This window comes from Ascaphus truei, unplaced genomic scaffold (genome assembly GCF_040206685.1).
Source record: "Ascaphus truei isolate aAscTru1 unplaced genomic scaffold, aAscTru1.hap1 HAP1_SCAFFOLD_431, whole genome shotgun sequence".
In the NCBI taxonomy this organism is placed as follows: domain Eukaryota; kingdom Metazoa; phylum Chordata; class Amphibia; order Anura; family Ascaphidae; genus Ascaphus; species Ascaphus truei.
The window spans coordinates 317,715-343,195 of record NW_027456762.1 but is presented as its reverse complement, the minus strand read 5'-3'; the positions used below and the strand labels follow the sequence as shown (position 1 = coordinate 343,195).

General features: G+C 58.7%; 1 protein-coding gene across 3 annotated transcripts in view; it reads right to left on the bottom strand.

The window, feature by feature from the left end:
• Positions 1 to 3,477: 3,477 nt before the first annotated feature.
• Positions 3,478 to 25,481, bottom strand: part of LOC142484028 (F-box/LRR-repeat protein 6-like) — a 51,319-nt gene continuing 29,315 nt past the window's right edge. For 2 of the 3 annotated variants that reach the window (XM_075583993.1, XM_075583992.1), the window contains exon 5: positions 3,478 to 3,663. In XM_075583993.1, coding sequence (XP_075440108.1) covers positions 3,493 to 3,663 — 171 coding nt within the window. In that variant the 3' untranslated portion in view covers positions 3,478 to 3,492. The remainder of the gene's footprint in view (positions 3,664 to 25,481) is intronic. The other variant, XM_075583995.1, reaches the window with a different exon arrangement.

Here is a 25,481-nt window from a genome sequence, read left to right as displayed (position 1 = left end):
CGCGCAGCGTTACTCCTCACACCGCGCAGCGTTACTCCTCAACACCGCGCAGCGTTACTCCTCACACCGCAGAGCGTTACTCCTCACACCGCGCAGCGTTACTCCTCACACCGCGCAGCGTTACTCCTCACACCGCGCAGCGTTACTCCTCACACCGCAGAGCGTTACTCCTCACACCGCAGAGCGTTACTCTCACACCGCGCAGCGTTACTCCTCACACGCGCAGCGTTTACTCCTCACACCCGCGCAGCGTTACTCCTCACCCCGCGTCAAGCAGCGTTACTCCTCACACCGCGCAGCGTTACTCCTCACACCGCGCAGCGTTACTCCTCACACCGCGCAGCGTTACTCCTCACACCGCGCAGCGTTACTCCTCACACCGCCCAGCGTTACTCCTCACACCGCGCAGCGTTACTCCTCACACCGCAGAGCGTTACTCCTCACACCGCAGAGCGTTACTCCTCACACCGCAGAGCGTTACTCCTCACACCGCAGCAGCGTTACTCCTCACACCGCGCCAGCGTTACTCCTCACCACCGCGCAGCGTTACTCCTCACACCGCCCAGCGTTACTCCTCACACCGCGCAGCGTTACTCCTCACACAGCGCAGCGTTACTCCCTCACCCGCAGCGTTACTCCTCACAGCCGCGCAGCGTTACTCCTCACACCGCGGCAGCGTTACTCCTCACACCGCGCAGCGTTACTCCTCACACCGCGCAGCGTTACTCCTCACACCGCGCAGCGTTACTCCTCACACCGCGCAGCGTTACTCCTCACACCGCGCAGCGTTACTCCTCACACCGCGCAGCGTTACTCCTCACACCGCGCAGCGTTACTCCACACACCGCGCAGCGTTACTCCTCACACCGCGCAGCGTTACTCCTCACACCGCGCAGCGTTACTCCTCACACCGCAGAGCGTTACTCCTCACAACCGCGCAGCGTTACTCATCACACCGCGCAGCGTTACTCCTCACACCGCGCAGCGTTACTCCTCACACCGCGCAGCGTTACTCCTCACACCGCAGAGCGTTACTCCTCACACCGCGCAGCGTTACTCCTCACACCCGCCGCAGCGTTACTCCTCACAACCGCGCAAGCGTTACTCCTCACACCGCGCAGCGTTACTCCTCACACCGCGCAGCGTTACTCCTCACACCGCGCAGCGTTACTCCTCACACCGCGAGCGTTACTCCTCACACCGCCGCAGCGTTACCTCACCGCAGCGTTACTCTCACACCGCGCAGCGTTACTCCTCACACCGCGCAGCGTTACTCCTCACACCGCGCAGCGTTACTCCTCACACCGCGCAGCGTTACTCCTCACACCGCGCAGCGTTACTCCTCACACCGCGCAGCGTTACTCCTCACACCGCGCAGCGTTACTCCTCACACCGCGCGCCCCCGCAGCGTACTCCTCAACCCGCGCAGCGTTACTCCTCACACCGCCCAGCGTTACTCCTCACACCGCGCAGCGTTACTCCTCTCACACCGCAGAGCGTTACTCCTCACACCGCAGAGCGTTACTCCTCACACCGCAGAGCGTTACTCCTCACACCGCGCAGCGTTACTCCTCACACCGCGCAGCGTTACTCCTCACACCGCGCAGCGTTACTCCTCACACCGCGTACCCTCAGCGTTACTCCTCACACCGCGCAGCGTTACTCCTCACACCGCGCAGCGTTACTCCTCACACCGCCCCCTCAAGCGTTTACTCCTCACACCGCGCAGCGTTACTCCTCACACCGCGCAGCGTTACTCCTCACACCGCGCAGCGTTACTCCTCACACCGCGCAGCGTTACTCCTCACACCCGTCGCGCAGCGTTACTCCTCACACCGCGCAGCGTTACTCCTTCCTCCCACTTACCCACCGCCCAGCGTTACTCCTCACACCGCGCAGCGTTACTCCTCACACCGCAGAGTCGTTCTACTCCTCACACCGCAGAGCGTTACTCCTCACACCGCAGAGCGTTACTCCTCACACCGCGCAGCGTTACTCCTCACACCGCAGCAGCGTTACTCCTCACACCGCCAGCGTTACTCCTCACACCGCCCAGCGTTACTCCTCACATCCGCGCAGCGTTACTCCTCACACCGCAGAGCGTTACTCCTCACACCCGCAGAGCGTTACTCCTCACACCGCAGAGCGTTACTCCTCACACCGGCCAGCGTTACTCCTCACACCGCGCAGCGTTACTCCTCACACCGCGCAGCGTTACTCCTCACACCGCGCAGCGTTACTCCTCACACCGCGCAGCGTTACTCCTCACACCGCGCAGCGTTACTCCTCACACCGCGCAGCGTTACTCCTCACCCGCGCAGCGTTACTCCTCACACCGCGCAGCGTTACTCCTCACACCGCGCAGCGTTACTCCTCACACCGCGCAGCGTTACTCGCTCACACCGCGCAGCGTTACTCCTCACACCGCGCAGCGTTACTCCTCACACCGCGCAGCGTTACTCCTCACACCGCGCAGCGTTACTCCCTCACACCGCGCAGCGTTACTCCTCACACCGCGCAGCGGTTACTCCTCACACCGCGCAGCGTTACTCCTCACAACCGCCCAGCGTTACTCCTCACACCGCCCAGCGTTACTCCTCACACATCCGCGCCAGCGTCACTCCTCACACCGCGCAGCGTCACTCCCTCACACCGCCGCAGCGTCACTCCTCACACCGCGCAGCCGTTACTCCTCACACCGCGCAGCGTTACTCCTCACACCGCGCAGCGTTACTCCTCACACCGCGCAGCGTTACTCCCTCACACCGCGCAGCGTTACTCCTCACACCGCGGAGCGTTACTCCTCACACCGCGGAGCGTTACTCCCTCACACCGCAGAGCGTTACTCCTCACACCGCGCAGCGTTACTCCTCACACCGCGCAGCGTTACTCCTCACACCGCGCAGCGTTACTCCTCACACCGCGCAGCGTTACTCCTCACACCGCGCAGCGTTACTCCTCACACCGCGCAGCGTTACTCCTCACACCGCCCAGCGTTACTCCTCACACCGCGCAGCGTTACTCCTCACACCGCGCAGCGTTACTCTTCACACCGCGCAGCGTTACTCCTCACACCGCAGAGCGTTACTCCTCACACCGCAGAGCGATACACCTCACAACGCAGAGCGTTACTCCTCACACTGCTACTCCTCACACCGCAGAGCGTTACTCCTCACACCGCAGAGCATTACTCCTCACACGCCACAGCGTTACTCCTCACACCGCACAGCGTTACTCCTCACACCGCACAGCGTTACTCCTCACACCCGCAGAGCGATACACCTCACAACGCACAGCGATACACCTCACACAGCGCAGCGTTACTCTTCACACCCGCAGAGAGTTACTCCTCACACCGCCGCAGAGCGATACACCTCACACCGCAGAGCGTTACTCCTCACACTACCCATACCAATCTTCAGAGCATTACTCCGCACACCCCCAGCTACTGACCCGCAGAGCATTACTCCGCAAACCACCTACTGCTGCTTGTCATGGGGAGCTGCAGAGCGTCTCGTCGCATGTCACATACCTGTGAGTTCTGCAGGTTGAGACTGAGCAGATGGGGCAGTTCTGCGCTGCAGAGAGCAGAGCGTCGGCACTGACACCGCTGCAGTGAGACAGCGTGAGCGACGACAGGTGCGGACATGAGACAGACAGAGTCTGAAAAAGTGAGCGCAGTGAGACAGCGTGAGGGACGAGAGGGGGAGGATATGAGACAGAGTCTGAAACAGTGAGCGCAGTGAGACAGCGTGAGGTACGAGAGGTGCGGACATGAGACAGACAGAGTCTGAAAAAGTGAGCGCAGTGAGACAGCGTGAGGGACGAGAGGTTGCGGACATGAGACAGACAGAGTCTGAACAGTGAGCGCAGTGAGACAGCGTGAGGGACGAGAGGGTGAGGACATGAGACAGAGTCTGAAACACTGAGCGCAGTGAGACAGCGTGAGCGACGAGAGGTGCGGACATGAGACAGAGTCTGAAACAGTGAGCGCAGTGAGACAGCGTGAGGGACGAGAGGGGAGGACATGAGACAGAGTCTGAAACAGTGAGCGCAGTGAGAAAGCGTGAGGGACGAGAGGGGAGGACATGAGACAGAGTCTGAAACAGTGAGCGCAGTGAGACAGCGTGAGGGACGAGAGGGGAGGACATGAGACAGAGTCTGAAACAGTGAGCGCAGTGAGACAGCGTGAGGGACGAGAGGGGAGGACATGAGACAGAGTCTGACACAGTGAGCGCAGTGAGACAGCGTGAGGGGCGAGAGGGGAGGACATGAGACCGAGTCTGAAACAGTGAGCGCAGTGAGAAAGCGTGAGGGACGAGAGGGGAGGACATGAGACAGAGTCTGAAACAGTGAGCGCAGTGAGACAGCGTGAGGGACGAGAGGGGAGGACATGAGACAGAGTCTGAAACAGTGAGCGCAGTGAGACAGCGTGAGGGACGAGAGGGGAGGACATGAGACAGAGTCTGAAACAGTGAGCGCAGTGAGACAGCGTGAGGGGCGAGAGGGGAGGATATGAGACAGAGTCTGAAACAGTGAGCGCAGTGAGACAGCGTGAGGGACGAGAGGGGAGGACATGAGACAGAGTCTGACACAGTGAGCGCAGTGAGACAGCGTGAGGGGCGAGAGGGGAGGATATGAGACAGAGTCTGAAACAGTGAGCGCAGTGAGACAGCGTGAGGGACGAGAGGGGGAGGACATGAGACAGAGTCTGACACAGTGAGCGCAGTGAGACAGCGTGAGGGGCGAGAGGGGAGGACATGAGACCGAGTCTGAAACAGTGAGCGCAGTGAGAAAGCGTGAGGGACGAGAGGGGAGGACATGAGACAGAGTCTGAAACAGTGAGCGCAGTGAGACAGCGTGAGGGACGAGAGGGGAGGACATGAGACAGAGTCTGAAACAGTGAGCGCAGTGAGACAGCGTGAGGGACGAGAGGGGAGGACATGAGACAGAGTCTGAAACAGTGAGGGCAGTGAGACAGCGTGAGGGACGAGAGGGGAGGACATGAGACAGAGTCTGAAACAGTGAGCGCAGTGAGACAGCGTGAGGGACGAGAGGGGAGGACATGAGACAGAGTCTGACACAGTGAGCGCAGTGAGACAGCGTGAGGGACGAGAGGGGAGGACATGAGACAGAGTCTGAAACAGTGAGCGCAGTGAGACAGTGAGACAGTGTGAGGGACGAGAGGGGAGGACAGGAGACCGAGTCTGAAACAGTGAGCGCAGTGAGACAGCGTGAGGGACGAGAGGGGAGGACAGGAGACCGAGTCTGAAACAGTGAGCGCAGTGAGACAGCGTGAGAGACGAGAGGGGAGGACAGGAGACCGAGTCTGAAACAGTGAGCGCAGTGAGACAGCGTGAGCGACGAGAGGGGAGGACATGAGACAGAGTCTGAAACAGTGAGCGCAGTGAGACAGCGTGAGGGACGAGAGGGGAGGACAGGAGACCGAGTCTGAAACAGTGAGCGCAGTGAGACAGCGTGAGGGACGAGAGGGGAGGACATGAGACAGAGTCTGAAACAGTGAGCGCAGTGAGACAGCGTGAGGGACGAGAGGGGAGGACAGGAGACCGAGTCTGAAACAGTGAGCGCAGTGAGACAGCGTGAGGGACAAGAGGGGAGGACATGAGACAGAGTCTGAAACAGTGAGCGCAGTGAGACAGCGTGAGGGACGAGAGGGGAGGACAGGAGACCGAGTCTGAAACAGTGAGCGCAGTGAGACAGCGTGAGAGACGAGAGGGGAGGACAGGAGACCGAGTCTGAAACAGTGAGCGCAGTGAGACAGCGTGAGCGACGAGAGGGGAGGACATGAGACAGAGTCTGAAACAGTGAGCGCAGTGAGACAGCGTGAGGGACGAGAGGGGAGGACATGAGACCGAGTCTGAAACAGTGAGCGCAGTGAGACAGCGTGAGGGGCGAGAGGGGAGGACAGGAGACCGAGTCTGAAACAGTGAGCGCAGTGAGACAGCGTGAGGGACGAGAGGGGAGGACATGAGACAGAGTCTGAAACAGTGAGCGCAGTGAGACAGCGTGAGGTACGAGAGAGGAGGACATGAGACCGAGTCTGAAACAGTGAGCGCAGTGAGACAGCGTGAGGGAAGAGAGGGGAGGACATGAGACCGAGTCTGAAACAGTGAGCGCAGTGAGACAGCGTGAGGGACGAGAGGGGAGGACATGAGACAGACAGAGTCTGACACAGTGAGCGCAGTGAGACAGCGTGAGGGACAAGAGGGGAGGACATGAGACCGAGTCTGAAACAGTGAGCGCAGTGAGACAGTGTGAGGGACAAGAGGGGAGGACATGAGACCGAGTCTGAAACAGTGAGCGCAGTGAGACAGTGTGAGGGACAAGAGGGGAGGACATGAGACAGTCTGACACAGTGAGCGCAGTGAGACAGCGTGAGGGACGAGAGGTGCGGACATGAGACAGAGTCTGAAACAGTGAGCGCAGTGAGACAGCGTGAGGTACGAGAGGGGAGGACATGAGACCGAGTCTGAAACAGTGAGCGCAGTGAGACAGCGTGAGGGACGAGAGGGGAGGACATGAGACAGACAGAGTCTGACACAGTGAGCGCAGTGAGACAGCGTGAGGGACGAGAGGGGAGGACATGAGACAGAGTCTGAAACAGTGAGCGCAGTGAGACAGCGTGAGGGACGAGAGGGGAGGACATGAGACCGAGTCTGAAACAGTGAGCGCAGTGAGACAGCGTGAGGGACGAGAGGGGAGGACATGAGACCGAGTCTGAAACAGTGAGCGCAGTGAGACAGCGTGAGGGACGAGAGGGGAGGACATGAGACCGAGTCTGAAACAGTGAGCGCAGTGAGACAGCGTGAGGGACGAGAGGGGAGGACATGAGACAGAGTCTGAAACAGTGAGCGCAGTGAGACAGCGTGAGGGACGAGAGGGGAGGACATGAGACCGAGTCTGAAACAGTGAGCGCAGTGAGACAGTGTGAGGGACGAGAGGGGAGGACAGGAGACCGAGTCTGACACAGTGAGCGCAGTGAGACAGCGTGAGGGACGAGAGGGGAGGACATGAGACCGAGTCTGAAACAGTGAGCGCAGTGAGACAGCGTGAGGGACGAGAGGGGAGGACATGAGACAGACGGAGTCTGAAACAGTGAGCGCAGTGAGACAGCGTGAGGGACGAGAGGGGAGGACATGAGACAGAGTCTGAAACAGTGAGCGCAGTGAGACAGCGTGAGGGACGAGAGGGGAGGACATGAGACAGAGTCTGAAACAGTGAGCGCAGTGAGACAGCGTGAGGGACGAGAGGGGAGGACATGAGACAGAGTCTGAAACAGTGAGCGCAGTGAGACAGCGTGAGGGACGAGAGGGGAGGACATGAGACAGAGTCTGAAACAGTGAGCGCAGTGAGACAGCGTGAGGGACGAGAGGGGAGGACATGAGACCGAGTCTGAAACAGTGAGCGCAGTGAGACAGCGTGAGGGACGAGAGGGGAGGACATGAGACCGAGTCTGAAACAGTGAGCGCAGTGAGACAGCGTGAGGGACGAGAGGGGAGGACATGAGACAGAGTCTGAAACAGTGAGCGCAGTGAGACAGCGTGAGGGACGAGAGGGGAGGACATGAGACCGAGTCTGAAACAGTGAGCGCAGTGAGACAGCGTGAGGGACGAGAGGGGAGGACATGAGACCGAGTCTGAAACAGTGAGCGCAGTGAGACAGCGTGAGGGACGAGAGGGGAGGACATGAGACCGAGTCTGAAACAGTGAGCGCAGTGAGACAGCGTGAGGGACGAGAGGGGAGGACATGAGACCGAGTCTGAAACAGTGAGCGCAGTGAGACAGCGTGAGGGGCGAGAGGGGAGGACATGAGACCGAGTCTGAAACAGTGAGCGCAGTGAGACAGCGTGAGGGACGAGAGGGGAGGACATGAGACAGAGTCTGAAACAGTGAGCGCAGTGAGACAGCGTGAGGGACGAGAGGGGAGGACATGAGACAGAGTCTGAAACAGTGAGCGCAGTGAGACAGCGTGAGGGACGAGAGGGGAGGACATGAGACAGAGTCTGAAACAGTGAGCGCAGTGAGACAGCGTGAGGGACGAGAGAGGAGGACAGGAGACCGAGTCTGAAACAGTGAGCGCAGTGAGACAGCGTGAGGGACGAGAGGGGAGGACAGGAGACCGAGTCTGAAACAGTGAGCGCAGTGAGACAGCGTGAGGGACGAGAGGGGAGGACATGAGACAGACAGAGTCTGAAACAGTGAGCGCAGGGAGACAGCGTGAGCGACGAGAGGGGAGGACATGAGACCGAGTCTGAAACAGTGAGCGCAGTGAGACAGCGTGAGGGACGAGAGGGGAGGACATGAGACCGAGTCTGAAACAGTGAGCGCAGTGAGACAGCGTGAGGGACGAGAGAGGAGGACAGGAGACCGAGTCTGAAACAGTGAGCGCAGTGAGACAGCGTGAGGGACGAGAGGGGAGGACATGAGACCGAGTCTGAAACAGTGAGCGCAGTGAGACAGCGTGAGGGACGAGAGGGGAGGACAGGAGACCGAGTCTGAAACAGTGAGCGCAGTGAGACAGCGTGAGGGACGAGAGGGGAGGACATGAGACAGAGTCTGAAACAGTGAGCGCAGTGAGACAGCGTGAGGGACGAGAGGGGAGGACAGGAGACCGAGTCTGAAACAGTGAGCGCAGTGAGACAGCGTGAGGGACGAGAGGGGAGGACATGAGACAGAGTCTGAAACAGTGAGCGCAGTGAGACAGCGTGAGGGACGAGAGGGGAGGACATGAGACAGAGTCTGAAACAGTGAGCGCAGTGAGACAGCGTGAGGGACGAGAGAGGAGGACATGAGACAGAGTCTGAAACAGTGAGCGCAGTGAGACAGCGTGAGGGACGAGAGGGGAGGACATGAGACCGAGTCTGACACAGTGAGCGCAGTGAGACAGCGTGAGGGACGAGAGGTGCGGACATGAGACCGAGTCTGAAACAGTGAGCGCAGTGAGACAGCGTGAGGGAAGAGAGGGGAGGACATGAGACAGAGTCTGAAACAGTGAGCGCAGTGAGACAGCGTGAGGGACGAGAGGGGAGGACATGAGACCGAGTCTGAAACAGTGAGCGCAGTGAGACAGCGTGAGGTACGAGAGAGGAGGACATGAGACAGAGTCTGAAACAGTGAGCGCAGTGAGACAGCGTGAGGGACGAGAGGGGAGGACAGGAGACCGAGTCTGAAACAGTGAGCGCAGTGAGACAGCGTGAGAGACGAGAGGGGAGGACAGGAGACCGAGTCTGAAACAGTGAGCGCAGTGAGACAGCGTGAGCGACGAGAGGGGAGGACATGAGACAGAGTCTGAAACAGTGAGCGCAGTGAGACAGCGTGAGGGACGAGAGGGGAGGACAGGAGACAGAGTCTGAAACAGTGAGCGCAGTGAGACAGCGTGAGGGACGAGAGGGGAGGACAGGAGACCGAGTCTGAAACAGTGAGCGCAGTGAGACAGCGTGAGGGACGAGAGGGGAGGACATGAGACAGAGTCTGAAACAGTGAGCGCAGTGAGACAGCGTGAGGTACGAGAGAGGAGGACATGAGACCGAGTCTGAAACAGTGAGCGCAGTGAGACAGCGTGAGGGAAGAGAGGGGAGGACATGAGACCGAGTCTGAAACAGTGAGCGCAGTGAGACAGCGTGAGGGACGAGAGGGGAGGACATGAGACAGACAGAGTCTGACACAGTGAGCGCAGTGAGACAGCGTGAGGGACAAGAGGGGAGGACATGAGACCGAGTCTGAAACAGTGAGCGCAGTGAGACAGTGTGAGGGACAAGAGGGGAGGACATGAGACCGAGTCTGAAACAGTGAGCGCAGTGAGACAGTGTGAGGGACAAGAGGGGAGGACATGAGACCGAGTCTGAAACAGTGAGCGCAGTGAGACAGCGTGAGGGACGAGAGGGGAGGACATGAGACCGAGTCTGAAACAGTGAGCGCAGTGAGACAGCGTGAGGGACGAGAGGGGAGGACATGAGACAGACAGAGTCTGACACAGTGAGCGCAGTGAGACAGCGTGAGGGACGAGAGGGGAGGACATGAGACAGAGTCTGAAACAGTGAGCGCAGTGAGACAGCGTGAGGGACGAGAGGGGAGGACATGAGACCGAGTCTGAAACAGTGAGCGCAGTGAGACAGCGTGAGGGACGAGAGGGGAGGACATGAGACCGAGTCTGAAACAGTGAGCGCAGTGAGACAGCGTGAGGGACGAGAGGGGAGGACATGAGACCGAGTCTGAAACAGTGAGCGCAGTGAGACAGCGTGAGGGACGAGAGGGGAGGACATGAGACAGACGGAGTCTGAAACAGTGAGCGCAGTGAGACAGCGTGAGGGACGAGAGGGGAGGACATGAGACAGAGTCTGAAACAGTGAGCGCAGTGAGACAGCGTGAGGGACGAGAGGGGAGGACATGAGACAGAGTCTGAAACAGTGAGCGCAGTGAGACAGCGTGAGGGACGAGAGGGGAGGACATGAGACAGAGTCTGAAACAGTGAGCGCAGTGAGACAGCGTGAGGGACGAGAGGGGAGGACATGAGACCGAGTCTGAAACAGTGAGCGCAGTGAGACAGCGTGAGGGACGAGAGGGGAGGACATGAGACAGAGTCTGAAACAGTGAGCGCAGTGAGACAGCGTGAGGGACGAGAGGGGAGGACATGAGACCGAGTCTGAAACAGTGAGCGCAGTGAGACAGCGTGAGGGACGAGAGGGGAGGACATGAGACCGAGTCTGAAACAGTGAGCGCAGTGAGACAGCGTGAGGGACGAGAGGGGAGGACATGAGACAGAGTCTGAAACAGTGAGCGCAGTGAGACAGCGTGAGGGACGAGAGGGGAGGACATGAGACCGAGTCTGAAACAGTGAGCGAAGTGAGACAGCGTGAGGTACGAGAGGGGAGGACATGAGACAGAGTCTGAAACAGTGAGCGCAGTGAGACAGCGTGAGGGACGAGAGGGGAGGACATGAGACCGAGTCTGAAACAGTGAGCGCAGTGAGACAGCGTGAGGGACGAGAGGGGAGGACATGAGACAGAGTCTGAAACAGTGAGCGCAGTGAGACAGCGTGAGGGACGAGAGGGGAGGACATGAGACCGAGTCTGAAACAGTGAGCGCAGTGAGACAGCGTGAGGGGCGAGAGGGGAGGACATGAGACCGAGTCTGAAACAGTGAGCGCAGTGAGACAGCGTGAGGGACGAGAGGGGAGGACATGAGACAGAGTCTGAAACAGTGAGCGCAGTGAGACAGCGTGAGGGACGAGAGGGGAGGACATGAGACAGAGTCTGAAACATTGAGCGCAGTGAGACAGCGTGAGGGACGAGAGGGGAGGACATGAGACCGAGTCTGAAACAGTGAGCGCAGTGAGACAGCGTGAGGGGCGAGAGGGGAGGACATGAGACCGAGTCTGAAACAGTGAGCGCAGTGAGACAGCGTGAGGGACGAGAGGGGAGGACATGAGACAGAGTCTGAAACAGTGAGCGCAGTGAGACAGCGTGAGGGACGAGAGGGGAGGACATGAGACCGAGTCTGAAACAGTGAGCGCAGTGAGACAGCGTGAGGGACGAGAGAGGAGGACAGGAGACCGAGTCTGAAACAGTGAGCGCAGTGAGACAGCGTGAGGGACGAGAGGGGAGGACAGGAGACCGAGTCTGAAACAGTGAGCGCAGTGAGACAGCGTGAGGGACGAGAGGGGAGGACATGAGACAGAGTCTGAAACAGTGAGCGCAGTGAGACAGCGTGAGGGACGAGAGGGGAGGACAGGAGACCGAGTCTGAAACAGTGAGCGCAGTGAGACAGCGTGAGGGACGAGAGGGGAGGACATGAGACAGAGTCTGAAACAGTGAGCGCAGTGAGACACCGTGAGGGACGAGAGGGGAGGACATGAGACAGACAGAGTCTGAAACAGTGAGCGCAGGGAGACAGCGTGAGCGACGAGAGGGGAGGACATGAGACCGAGTCTGAAACAGTGAGCGCAGTGAGACAGCGTGAGGGACGAGAGGGGAGGACATGAGACCGAGTCTGAAACAGTGAGCGCAGTGAGACAGCGTGAGGGACGAGAGAGGAGGACAGGAGACCGAGTCTGAAACAGTGAGCGCAGTGAGACAGCGTGAGGGACGAGAGGGGAGGACATGAGACCGAGTCTGAAACAGTGAGCGCAGTGAGACAGCGTGAGGGACGAGAGGGGAGGACATGAGACCGAGTCTGAAACAGTGAGCGCAGTGAGACAGCGTGAGGGACGAGAGGTGCGGACATGAGACCGAGTCTGAAACAGTGAGCGCAGTGAGACAGCGTGAGGTACGAGAGGGGAGGACATGAGACAGAGTCTGAAACAGTGAGCGCAGTGAGACAGCGTGAGGGACGAGAGAGGAGGACAGGAGACCGAGTCTGAAACAGTGAGCGCAGTGAGACAGCGTGAGGAACGAGAGGGGAGGACATGAGACAGAGTCTGAAACAGTGAGCGCAGTGAGACAGCGTGAGGGACGAGAGGGGAGGACAGGAGACCGAGTCTGAAACAGTGAGCGCAGTGAGACAGCGTGAGGGACGAGAGGGGAGGACATGAGACAGACAGAGTCTGAAACAGTGAGCGCAGGGAGACAGCGTGAGCGACGAGAGGGGAGGACATGAGACCGAGTCTGAAACAGTGAGCGCAGTGAGACAGCGTGAGGGACGAGAGGGGAGGACAGGAGACAGAGTCTGAAACAGTGAGCGCAGTGAGACAGCGTGAGGGACGAGAGGGGAGGACATGAGACCGAGTCTGAAACAGTGAGCGCAGTGAGACAGCGTGAGGGACGAGAGGGGAGGACATGAGACAGAGTCTGAAACAGTGAGCGCAGTGAGACAGCGTGAGGGACGAGAGGGGAGGACATGAGACCGAGTCTGAAACAGTGAGCCCAGTGAGACAGCGTGAGGGACGAGAGGGGAGGACAGGAGACAGAGTCTGAAACAGTGAGCGCAGTGAGACAGCGTGAGGGACGAGAGGGGAGGACATGAGACAGAGTCTGAAACAGTGAGCGCAGTGAGACAGCGTGAGGGACGAGAGGGGAGGACATGAGACAGAGTCTGAAACAGTGAGCGCAGTGAGACAGCGTGAGGGACGAGAGGGGAGGACATGAGACAGAGTCTGACACAGTGAACGCAGTGAGACAGCGTGAGCGACGAGAGGTGCGGACATGAGACAGAGTCTGAAACAGTGAGCGAAGTGAGACAGCGTGAGGGACGAGAGGGGAGGACATGAGACCGAGTCTGAAACAGTGAGCGCAGTGAGACACCGTGAGCGACGAGAGGGGAGGACATGAGACCGAGTCTGAAACAGTGAGCGCAGTGAGACAGCGTGAGGGACGAGAGGGGAGGACAGGAGACAGAGTCTGAAACAGTGAGCGCAGTGAGACAGCGTGAGGGACGAGAGGGGAGGACATGAGACCGAGTCTGAAACAGTGAGCGCAGTGAGACAGCGTGAGAGACGAGAGGGGAGGACATGAGACAGAGTCTGAAACAGTGAGCGCAGTGAGACAGCGTGAGGGACGAGAGGGGAGGACATGAGACAGAGTCTGAAACAGTGAGCGCAGTGAGACAGCGTGAGGGACGAGAGGGGAGGACATGAGACAGAGTCTGACACAGTGAGCGCAGTGAGACAGCGTGAGGGACGAGAGGGGAGGACATGAGACCGAGTCTGAAACAGTGAGCGCAGTGAGACACCGTGAGGGACGAGAGGGGAGGACATGAGACCGAGTCTGAAACAGTGAGCGCAGTGAGACAGCGTGAGGGACGAGAGGGGAGGACATGAGACAGAGTCTGAAACAGTGAGCGCAGTGAGACAGCGTGAGGGACGAGAGGGGAGGACATGAGACAGAGTCTGAAACAGTGAGCGCAGTGAGACAGCGTGAGGGACGAGAGGGGAGGACATGAGACAGAGTCTGACACAGTGAACGCAGTGAGACAGCGTGAGCGACGAGAGGTGCGGACATGAGACAGAGTCTGAAACAGTGAGCGAAGTGAGACAGCGTGAGGGACGAGAGGGGAGGACATGAGACCGAGTCTGAAACAGTGAGCGCAGTGAGACACCGTGAGCGACGAGAGGGGAGGACATGAGACCGAGTCTGAAACAGTGAGCGCAGTGAGACAGCGTGAGGGACGAGAGGGGAGGACATGAGACAGAGTCTGAAACAGTGAGCGCAGTGAGACAGCGTGAGGGACGAGAGGGGAGGACAGGAGACAGAGTCTGAAACAGTGAGCGCAGTGAGACAGCGTGAGGGACGAGAGGGGAGGACATGAGACCGAGTCTGAAACAGTGAGCACAGTGAGACAGCGTGAGGGACGAGAGGGGAGGACATGAGACAGACAGAGTCTGAAACAGTGAGCACAGTGAGACAGCGTGAGGGACGAGAGGGGAGGACATGAGACAGTCTGAAACAGTGAGCGCAGTGAGACAGCGTGAGGGACGAGAGGGGAGGACATGAGACAGTCTGAAACAGTGAGCCCAGTGAGACAGCGTGAGGGACGAGAGGGGAGGACATGAGACCGAGTCTGAAACAGTGAGCGCAGTGAGACAGCGTGAGGGACGAGAGGGGAGGACATGAGACAGAGTCTGAAACAGTGAGCGCAGTGAGACAGCGTGAGCGACGAGAGGTGCGGACATGAGACAGAGTCTGAAACAGTGAGCGCAGTGAGACAGCGTGAGGGGCGAGAGGGGAGGACATGAGACAGACAGAGTCTGAAACAGTGAGCGCAGTGAGACAGCGTGAGGGACGAGAGGGGAGGACATGAGACAGAGTCTGAAACAGTGAGCGCAGTGAGACAGCGTGAGGGACGAGAGGGGAGGACATGAGACCGACAGAGTCTGAAACACTGAGCGCAGTGAGACAGCGTGAGGGACGAGAGGGGAGGACATGAGACAGAGTCTGAAACAGTGAGCGCAGTGAGACAGCGTGAGGGGCGAGAGGGGAGGACATGAGACCGAGTCTCAAACAGTGAGCGCAGTGAGACAGCGTGAGGGACGAGAGGGGAGGACATGAGACAGTCTGAAACAGTGAGCGCAGTGAGACAGCGTGAGGGACGAGAGGGGAGGACATGAGACAGAGTCTGAAACAGTGAGCGCAGTGAGACAGCGTGAGCGACGAGAGGGGAGGACAGGAGACCGAGTCTGAAACAGTGAGCGCAGTGAGACAGCGTGAGGGACGAGAGGGGAGGACATGAGACAGAGTCTGAAACAGTGAGCGCAGTGAGACAGCGTGAGGGACGAGAGGGGAGGACAGGAGACAGAGTCTGAAACAGTGAGCGCAGTGAGACAGCGTGAGGGACACGAGGGGAGGACATGAGACAGAGTCTGAAACAGTGAGCGCAGTGAGACAGCGTGAGGGACGAGAGGGGAGGACAGGAGACCGAGTCTGAAACAGTGAGCGCAGTGAGACAGCGTGAGGGACGAGAGGGGAGGACATGAGACAGAGTCTGAAACAGTGAGCGCAGTGAGACAGCGTGAGGGACGAGAGGGGAGGACAGGAGACAGAGTCTGAAACAGTGAGCGCAGTGAGACAGCGTGAGGGACGAGAGGGGAGGACATGAGACAGTCTGAAACAGTGAGCGCAGTGAGACAGCGTGAGGGACGAGAGGGGAGGACATGAGACAGACAGAGTCTGAAACAGTGAGCGCAGTGAGACAGCGTGAGGGACGAGAGGTGCGGACATGAGACAGAGTCTGAAACAGTGAGCCCAGTGAGACAGCGTGAGGGACGAGAGGGGAGGACAGGAGACCGAGTCTGAAACAGTGAGCGCAGTGAGACAGCGTGAGGGACGAGAGGGGAGGACATGAGACCGACAGAGTCTGAAACAGTGAGCGCAGTGAGACAGCGTGAGGGACGAGAGGGGAGGACATGAGACAGAGTCTGAAACAGTGAGCGCAGTGAGACAGCGTGAGGGACGAGAGGGGAGGACATGAGACCGAGTCTGAAACAGTGAGCGCAGTGAGACAGCGTGAGGGACGAGAGGGGAGGACATTAGACCGAGTCTGAAACAGTGAGCGCAGTGAGACAGCGTGAGGGACGAGAGGGGAGGACATGAGACAGGGTCTGAAACAGTGAGCGCAGTGAGACAGCGTGAGGGACGAGAGGGGAGGACAGGAGACCGAGTCTGAAACAGTGAGCGCAGTGAGACAGCGTGAGGGACGAGAGGGGAGGACATGAGACAGAGTCTGAAACAGTGAGCGCAGTGAGACAGCGTGAGGGACGAGAGGGGAGGACATGAGACAGAGTCTGAAACAGTGAGCGCAGTGAGACAGCGTGAGGGACGAGAGGGGAGGACATGAGACAGAGTCTGAAACAGTGAGCGCAGTGAGACAGCGTGAGGTACGAGAGAGGAGGACATGAGACCGAGTCTGAAACAGTGAGCGCAGTGAGACAGCGTGAGGGACGAGAGGGGAGGACATGAGACAGAGTCTGACACAGTGAGCGCAGTGAGACAGCGTGAGGGACGAGAGGGGAGGACATGAGACAGAGTCTGACACAGTGAGCGCAGTGAGACAGCGTGAGGGACGAGAGGGGAGGACATGAGACAGAGTCTGAAACAGTGAGCGCAGTGAGACAGCGTGAGGGACGAGAGGGGAGGACATGAGACAGAGTCTGACACAGTGAGCGCAGTGAGACAGCGTGAGGGACGAGAGGGGAGGACATGAGACCGAGTCTGAAACAGTGAGCGCAGTGAGACAGCGTGAGGGACGAGAGGGGAGGACATGAGACAGAGTCTGAAACAGTGAGCGCAGTGAGACAGCGTGAGGGACGAGAGGGGAGGACATGAGACAGAGTCTGAAACAGTGAGCGCAGTGAGACAGCGTGAGGGACGAGAGGTGCGGACATGAGACAGAGTCTGAAACAGTGAGCGCAGTGAGACAGCGTGAGGGACGAGAGGGGAGGACATGAGACAGAGTCTGAAACAGTGAGCGCAGTGAGACAGCGTGAGGGACGAGAGGGGAGGACATGAGACAGAGTCTGAAACAGTGAGCGCAGTGAGACAGCGTGAGGGACGAGAGAGGAGGACATGAGACAGAGTCTGAAACAGTGAGCGCAGTGAGACAGCGTGAGGGACGAGAGGGGAGGACATGAGACAGAGTCTGAAACAGTGAGCGCAGTGAGACAGCGTGAGGGACGAGAGAGGAGGACATGAGACAGAGTCTGAAACAGTGAGCGCAGTGAGACAGCGTGAGGGACGAGAGAGGAGGACATGAGACAGAGTCTGAAACAGTGAGCGCAGTGAGACAGCGTGAGGGACGAGAGGGGAGGACATGAGACAGAGTCTGAAACAGTGAGCGCAGTGAGACAGCGTGAGGGACGAGAGGGGAGGACATGAGACCGAGTCTGAAACAGTGAGCGCAGTGAGACAGCGTGAGGGACGAGAGGTGCGGACATGAGACCGAGTCTGAAACAGTGAGCGCAGTGAGACAGCGTGAGGGGCGAGAGGGGAGGACATGAGACAGAGTCTGAAACAGTGAGCGCAGTGAGACAGCGTGAGGGACGAGAGGGGAGGACATGAGACAGAGTCTGAAACAGTGAGCGCAGTGAGACAGCGTGAGGGACGAGAGGGGAGGACATGAGACCGAGTCTGAAACAGTGAGCGCAGTGAGACAGCGTGAGGGACGAGAGGGGAGGACATGAGACAGAGTCTGACACAGTGAGCGCAGTGAGACAGCGTGAGGGACGAGAGGGGAGGACATGAGACAGAGTCTGAAACAGTGAGCGCAGTGAGACAGTGAGACAGTGTGAGGGACGAGAGGGGAGGACAGGAGACCGAGTCTGAAACAGTGAGCGCAGTGAGACAGCGTGAGGGACGAGAGGGGAGGACAGGAGACCGAGTCTGAAACAGTGAGCGCAGTGAGACAGCGTGAGCGACGAGAGGGGAGGACATGAGACAGAGTCTGAAACAGTGAGCGCAGTGAGACAGCGTGAGGGACGAGAGGGGAGGACAGGAGACCGAGTCTGAAACAGTGAGCGCAGTGAGACAGCGTGAGGGACGAGAGGGGAGGACATGAGACAGAGTCTGAAACAGTGAGCGCAGTGAGACAGCGTGAGGGACGAGAGGGGAGGACATGAGACCGAGTCTGAAACAGTGAGCGCAGTGAGACAGCGTGAGGGACGAGAGGGGAGGACATGAGACCGAGTCTGAAACAGTGAGCGCAGTGAGACAGCGTGAGGGACGAGAGGGGAGGACATGAGACCGAGTCTGAAACAGTGAGCGCAGTGAGACAGCGTGAGGGGCGAGAGGGGAGGACATGAGACCGAGTCTGAAACAGTGAGCGCAGTGAGACAGCGTGAGGGACGAGAGGGGAGGACATGAGACAGAGTCTGAAACAGTGAGCGCAGTGAGACAGCGTGAGGGACGAGAGGGGAGGACATGAGACAGAGTCTGAAACAGTGAGCGCAGTGAGACAGCGTGAGGGACGAGAGGGGAGGACATGAGACAGAGTCTGAAACAGTGAGCGCAGTGAGACAGCGTGAGGGACGAGAGAGGAGGACAGGAGACCGAGTCTGAAACAGTGAGCGCAGTGAGACAGCGTGAGGGACGAGAGGGGAGGACAGGAGACCGAGTCTGAAACAGTGAGCGCAGTGAGACAGCGTGAGGGACGAGAGGGGAGGACATGAGACAGACAGAGTCTGAAACAGTGAGCGCAGGGAGACAGCGTGAGCGACGAGAGGGGAGGACATGAGACCGAGTCTGAAACAGTGAGCGCAGTGAGACAGCGTGAGGGACGAGAGGGGAGGACATGAGACCGAGTCTGAAACAGTGAGCGCAGTGAGACAGCGTGAGGGACGAGAGAGGAGGACAGGAGACCGAGTCTGAAACAGTGAGCGCAGTGAGACAGCGTGAGGGACGAGAGGGGAGGACATGAGACCGAGTCTGAAACAGTGAGCGCAGTGAGACAGCGTGAGGGACGAGAGGGGAGGACAGGAGACCGAGTCTGAAACAGTGAGCGCAGTGAGACAGCGTGAGGGACGAGAGGGGAGGACATGAGACAGAGTCTGAAACAGTGAGCGCAGTGAGACAGCGTGAGGGACGAGAGGGGAGGACATGAGACAGAGTCTGAAACAGTGAGCGCAGTGAGACAGCGTGAGGGACGAGAGAGGAGGACATGAGACAGAGTCTGAAACAGTGAGCGCAGTGAGACAGCGTGAGGGACGAGAGGTGCGGACATGAGACCGAGTCTGAAACAGTGAGCGCAGTGAGACAGCGTGAGGGAAGAGAGGGGAGGACATGAGACAGAGTCTGAAACAGTGAGCGCAGTGAGACAGCGTGAGGGACGAGAGGGGAGGACATGAGACAGACAGAGTCTGAAACAGTGAGCGCAGTGAGACAGCGTGAGGGACGAGAGGTGCGGACATGAGACCGAGTCTGAAACAGTGAGCGCAGTGAGACAGCGTGAGGGAAGAGAGGGGAGGACATGAGACAGAGTCTGAAACAGTGAGCGCAGTGAGACAGCGTGAGGGACGAGAGGGGAGGACATGAGACCGAGTCTGAAACAGTGAGCGCAGTGAGACAGCGTGAGGTACGAGAGAGGAGGACATGAGACAGAGTCTGAAACAGTGAGCGCAGTGAGACAGCGTGAGGGACGAGAGGGGAGGACATGAGACAGAGTCTGAAACAGTGAGCGCAGTGAGACAGCGTGAGGGACGAGAGGGGAGGACAGGAGACCGAGTCTGAAACAGTGAGCGCAGTGAGACAGCGTGAGAGACGAGAGGGGAGGACAGGAGACCGAGTCTGAAACAGTGAGCGCAGTGAGACAGCGTGAGCGACGAGAGGGGAGGACATGAGACAGAGTCTGAAACAGTGAGCGCAGTGAGACAGCGTGAGGGACGAGAGGGGAGGACAGGAGACCGAGTCTGAAACAGTGAGCGCAGTGAGACAGCGTGAGGGACGAGAGGGGAGGACATGAGACAGAGTCTGAAACAGTGAGCGCAGTGAGACAGCGTGAGGGACGAGAGGGGAGGACATGAGACCGAGTCTGAAACAGTGAGCGCAGTGAGACAGCGTGAGGGAAGAGAGGGGAGGACATGAGACCGAGTCTGAAACAGTGAGCGCAGTGAGACAGCGTGAGGGACGAGAGGGGAGGACATGAGACAGACAGAGTCTGACACAGTGAGCGCAGTGAGACAGCGTGAGGGACAAGAGGGGAGGACATGAGACCGAGTCTGAAACAGTGAGCGCAGTGAGACAGTGTGAGGGACAAGAGGGGAGGACATGAGACCGAGTCTGAAACAGTGAGCGCAGTGAGACAGTGTGAGGGACAAGAGGGGAGGACATGAGACCGAGTCTGAAACAGTGAGCGCAGTGAGACAGCGTGAGGGACGAGAGGGGAGGACATGAGACCGAGTCTGAAACAGTGAGCGCAGTGAGACAGCGTGAGGGACGAGAGGGGAGGACATGAGACAGACAGAGTCTGACACAGTGAGCGCAGTGAGACAGCGTGAGGGACGAGAGGGGAGGACATGAGACAGAGTCTGAAACAGTGAGCGCAGTGAGACAGCGTGAGGGACGAGAGGGGAGGACATGAGACCGAGTCTGAAACAGTGAGCGCAGTGAGACAGCGTGAGGGACGAGAGGGGAGGACATGAGACCGAGTCTGAAACAGTGAGCGCAGTGAGACAGCGTGAGGGACGAGAGGGGAGGACATGAGACCGAGTCTGAAACAGTGAGCGCAGTGAGACAGCGTGAGGGACGAGAGGGGAGGACATGAGACAGACGGAGTCTGAAACAGTGAGCGCAGTGAGACAGCGTGAGGGACGAGAGGGGAGGACATGAGACAGAGTCTGAAACAGTGAGCGCAGTGAGACAGCGTGAGGGACGAGAGGGGAGGACATGAGACAGAGTCTGAAACAGTGAGCGCAGTGAGACAGCGTGAGGGACGAGAGGGGAGGACATGAGACAGAGTCTGAAACAGTGAGCGCAGTGAGACAGCGTGAGGGACGAGAGGGGAGGACATGAGACCGAGTCTGAAACAGTGAGCGCAGTGAGACAGCGTGAGGGACGAGAGGGGAGGACATGAGACAGAGTCTGAAACAGTGAGCGCAGTGAGACAGCGTGAGGGACGAGAGGGGAGGACATGAGACCGAGTCTGAAACAGTGAGCGCAGTGAGACAGCGTGAGGGACGAGAGGGGAGGACATGAGACAGAGTCTGAAACAGTGAGCGCAGTGAGACAGCGTGAGGGACGAGAGGGGAGGACATGAGACCGAGTCTGAAACAGTGAGCGAAGTGAGACAGCGTGAGGTACGAGAGGGGAGGACATGAGACAGAGTCTGAAACAGTGAGCGCAGTGAGACAGCGTGAGGGACGAGAGGGGAGGACATGAGACCGAGTCTGAAACATTGAGCGCAGTGAGACAGCGTGAGGGACGAGAGGGGAGGACATGAGACCGAGTCTGAAACAGTGAGCGCAGTGAGACAGCGTGAGGGGCGAGAGGGGAGGACATGAGACCGAGTCTGAAACAGTGAGCGCAGTGAGACAGCGTGAGGGACGAGAGGGGAGGACATGAGACAGAGTCTGAAACAGTGAGCGCAGTGAGACAGCGTGAGGGACGAGAGGGGAGGACATGAGACAGAGTCTGAAACAGTGAGCGCAGTGAGACAGCGTGAGGGACGAGAGAGGAGGACAGGAGACCGAGTCTGAAACAGTGAGCGCAGTGAGACAGCGTGAGGGACGAGAGGGGAGGACAGGAGACCGAGTCTGAAACAGTGAGCGCAGTGAGACAGCGTGAGGGACGAGAGGGGAGGACATGAGACAGAGTCTGAAACAGTGAGCGCAGTGAGACACCGTGAGGGACGAGAGGGGAGGACATGAGACAGACAGAGTCTGAAACAGTGAGCGCAGGGAGACAGCGTGAGCGACGAGAGGGGAGGACATGAGACCGAGTCTGAAACAGTGAGCGCAGTGAGACAGCGTGAGGGACGAGAGGGGAGGACATGAGACCGAGTCTGAAACAGTGAGCGCAGTGAGACAGCGTGAGGGACGAGAGAGGAGGACAGGAGACCGAGTCTGAAACAGTGAGCGCAGTGAGACAGCGTGAGGGACGAGAGGGGAGGACATGAGACCGAGTCTGAAACAGTGAGCGCAGTGAGACAGCGTGAGGGACGAGAGGGGAGGACATGAGACCGAGTCTGAAACAGTGAGCGCAGTGAGACAGCGTGAGGGACGAGAGGTGCGGACATGAGACCGAGTCTGAAACAGTGAGCGCAGTGAGACAGCGTGAGGTACGAGAGGGGAGGACATGAGACAGAGTCTGAAACAGTGAGCGCAGTGAGACAGCGTGAGGGACGAGAGAGGAGGACAGGAGACCGAGTCTGAAACAGTGAGCGCAGTGAGACAGCGTGAGGAACGAGAGGGGAGGACATGAGACAGAGTCTGAAACAGTGAGCGCAGTGAGACAGCGTGAGGGACGAGAGGGGAGGACAGGAGACCGAGTCTGAAACAGTGAGCGCAGTGAGACAGCGTGAGGGACGAGAGGGGAGGACATGAGACAGACAGAGTCTGAAACAGTGAGCGCAGGGAGACAGCGTGAGCGACGAGAGGGGAGGACATGAGACCGAGTCTGAAACAGTGAGCGCAGTGAGACAGCGTGAGGGACGAGAGGGGAGGACAGGAGACAGAGTCTGAAACAGTGAGCGCAGTGAGACAGCGTGAGGGACGAGAGGGGAGGACATGAGACCGAGTCTGAAACAGTGAGCGCAGTGAGACAGCGTGAGGGACGAGAGGGGAGGACATGAGACAGAGTCTGAAACAGTGAGCGCAGTGAGACAGCGTGAGGGACGAGAGGGGAGGACATGAGACCGAGTCTGAAACAGTGAGCCCAGTGAGACAGCGTGAGGGACGAGAGGGGAGGACAGGAGACAGAGTCTGAAACAGTGAGCGCAGTGAGACAGCGTGAGGGACGAGAGGGGAGGACATGAGACAGAGTCTGAAACAGTGAGCGCAGTGAGACAGCGTGAGGGACGAGAGGGGAGGACATGAGACAGAGTCTGAAACAGTGAGCGCAGTGAGACAGCGTGAGGGACGAGAGGGGAGGACATGAGACAGAGTCTGACACAGTGAACGCAGTGAGACAGCGTGAGCGACGAGAGGTGCGGACATGAGACAGAGTCTGAAACAGTGAGCGAAGTGAGACAGCGTGAGGGACGAGAGGGGAGGACATGAGACCGAGTCTGAAACAGTGAGCGCAGTGAGACACCGTGAGCGACGAGAGGGGAGGACATGAGACCGAGTCTGAAACAGTGAGCGCAGTGAGACAGCGTGAGGGACGAGAGGGGAGGACAGGAGACAGAGTCTGAAACAGTGAGCGCAGTGAGACAGCGTGAGCGACGAGAGGGGAGGACATGAGACCGAGTCTGAAACAGTGAGCGCAGTGAGACAGCGTGAGGGACGAGAGGGGAGGACATGAGACAGAGTCTGACACAGTGAGCGCAGTGAGACAGCGTGAGGGACGAGAGAGGAGGACATGAGACCGAGTCTGAAACAGTGAGCGCAGTGAGACAGCGTGAGGGACGAGAGGGGAGGACATGAGACCGAGTCTGAAACAGTGAGCGCAGTGAGACAGCGTGAGGGACGAGAGGGGAGGACATGAGACAGAGTCTGAAACAGTGAGCGCAGTGAGACAGCGTGAGGGACGAGAGGGGAGGACATGAGACAGAGTCTGAAACAGTGAGCGCAGTGAGACAGCGTGAGGGACGAGAGGGGAGGACATGAGACAGAGTCTGACACAGTGAACGCAGTGAGACAGCGTGAGCGACGAGAGGTGCGGACATGAGACAGAGTCTGAAACAGTGAGCGAAGTGAGACAGCGTGAGGGACGAGAGGGGAGGACATGAGACCGAGTCTGAAACAGTGAGCGCAGTGAGACACCGTGAGCGACGAGAGGGGAGGACATGAGACCGAGTCTGAAACAGTGAGCGCAGTGAGACAGCGTGAGGGACGAGAGGGGAGGACAGGAGACAGAGTCTGAAACAGTGAGCGCAGTGAGACAGCGTGAGGGACGAGAGGGGAGGACATGAGACCGAGTCTGAAACAGTGAGCGCAGTGAGACAGCGTGAGAGACGAGAGGGGAGGACATGAGACAGAGTCTGAAACAGTGAGCGCAGTGAGACAGCGTGAGGGACGAGAGGGGAGGACATGAGACAGAGTCTGAAACAGTGAGCGCAGTGAGACAGCGTGAGGGACAAGAGGGGAGGACATGAGACAGACAGAGTCTGAAACAGTGAGCGCAGTGAGACAGCGTGAGGGACGAGAGGGGAGGACAGGAGACAGAGTCTGAAACAGTGAGCGCAGTGAGACAGCGTGAGGGACGAGAGGGGAGGACATGAGACAGAGTCTGACACAGTGAGCGCAGTGAGACAGCGTGAGGTACGAGAGGGGAGGACAGGAGACAGAGTCTGAAACAGTGAGCGCAGTGAGACAGCGTGAGGGACGAGAGGGGAGGACATGAGACAGACAGAGTCTGAAACAGTGAGCGCAGTGAGACAGCGTGAGGGACGAGAGGGGAGGACATGAGACAGAGTCTGAAACAGTGAGCGCAGTGAGACAGCGTGAGGGACGAGAGGGGAGGACATGAGACAGAGTCTGACACAGTGAGCGCAGTGAGACAGCGTGAGCGACGAGAGGTGCGGACATGAGACAGAGTCTGAAACAGTGAGCGCAGTGAGACAGCGTGAGGGACGAGAGGGGAGGACATGAGACAGAGTCTGAAACAGTGAGCGCAGTGAGACAGCGTGAGGGACGAGAGGGGAGGACATGAGACAGAGTCTGAAACAGTGAGCGCAGTGAGACAGCGTGAGGGACGAGAGGGGAGGACATGAGACAGAGTCTGAAACAGTGAGCGCAGTGAGACAGCGTGAGGTACGAGAGGTGCGGACATGAGACAGAGTCTGAAACAGTGAGCGCAGTGAGACAGCGTGAGGGACGAGAGGGGAGGACATGAGACAGAGTCTGAAACAGTGAGCGCAGTGAGACAGCGTGAGGGACGAGAGGGGAGGACATGAGACAGAGTCTGAAACAGTGAGCGCAGTGAGACAGCGTGAGGGACGAGAGGGGAGGACATGAGACAGAGTCTGAAACAGTGAGCGCAGTGAGACAGCGTGAGGTACGAGAGGGGAGGACATGAGACAGAGTCTGAAACAGTGAGCGCAGTGAGACAGCGTGAGGGACGAGAGGGGAGGACATGAGACAGAGTCTGAAACAGTGAGCGCAGTGAGACAGCGTGAGGTACGAGAGGGGAGGACATGAGACAGAGTCTGAAACAGTGAGCGCAGTGAGACAGCGTGAGGGACGAGAGGGGAGGACATGAGACAGACAGAGTCTGAAACAGTGAGCGCAGTGAGACAGCGTGAGGGACGAGAGGGGAGGACATGAGACAGAGTCTGAAACAGTGAGCGCAGTGAGACAGCGTGAGGGACGAGAGGGGAGGACATGAGACAGAGACTGAAACAGTGAGCGCAGTGAGACAGCGTGAGGGACGAGAGGGGAGGACA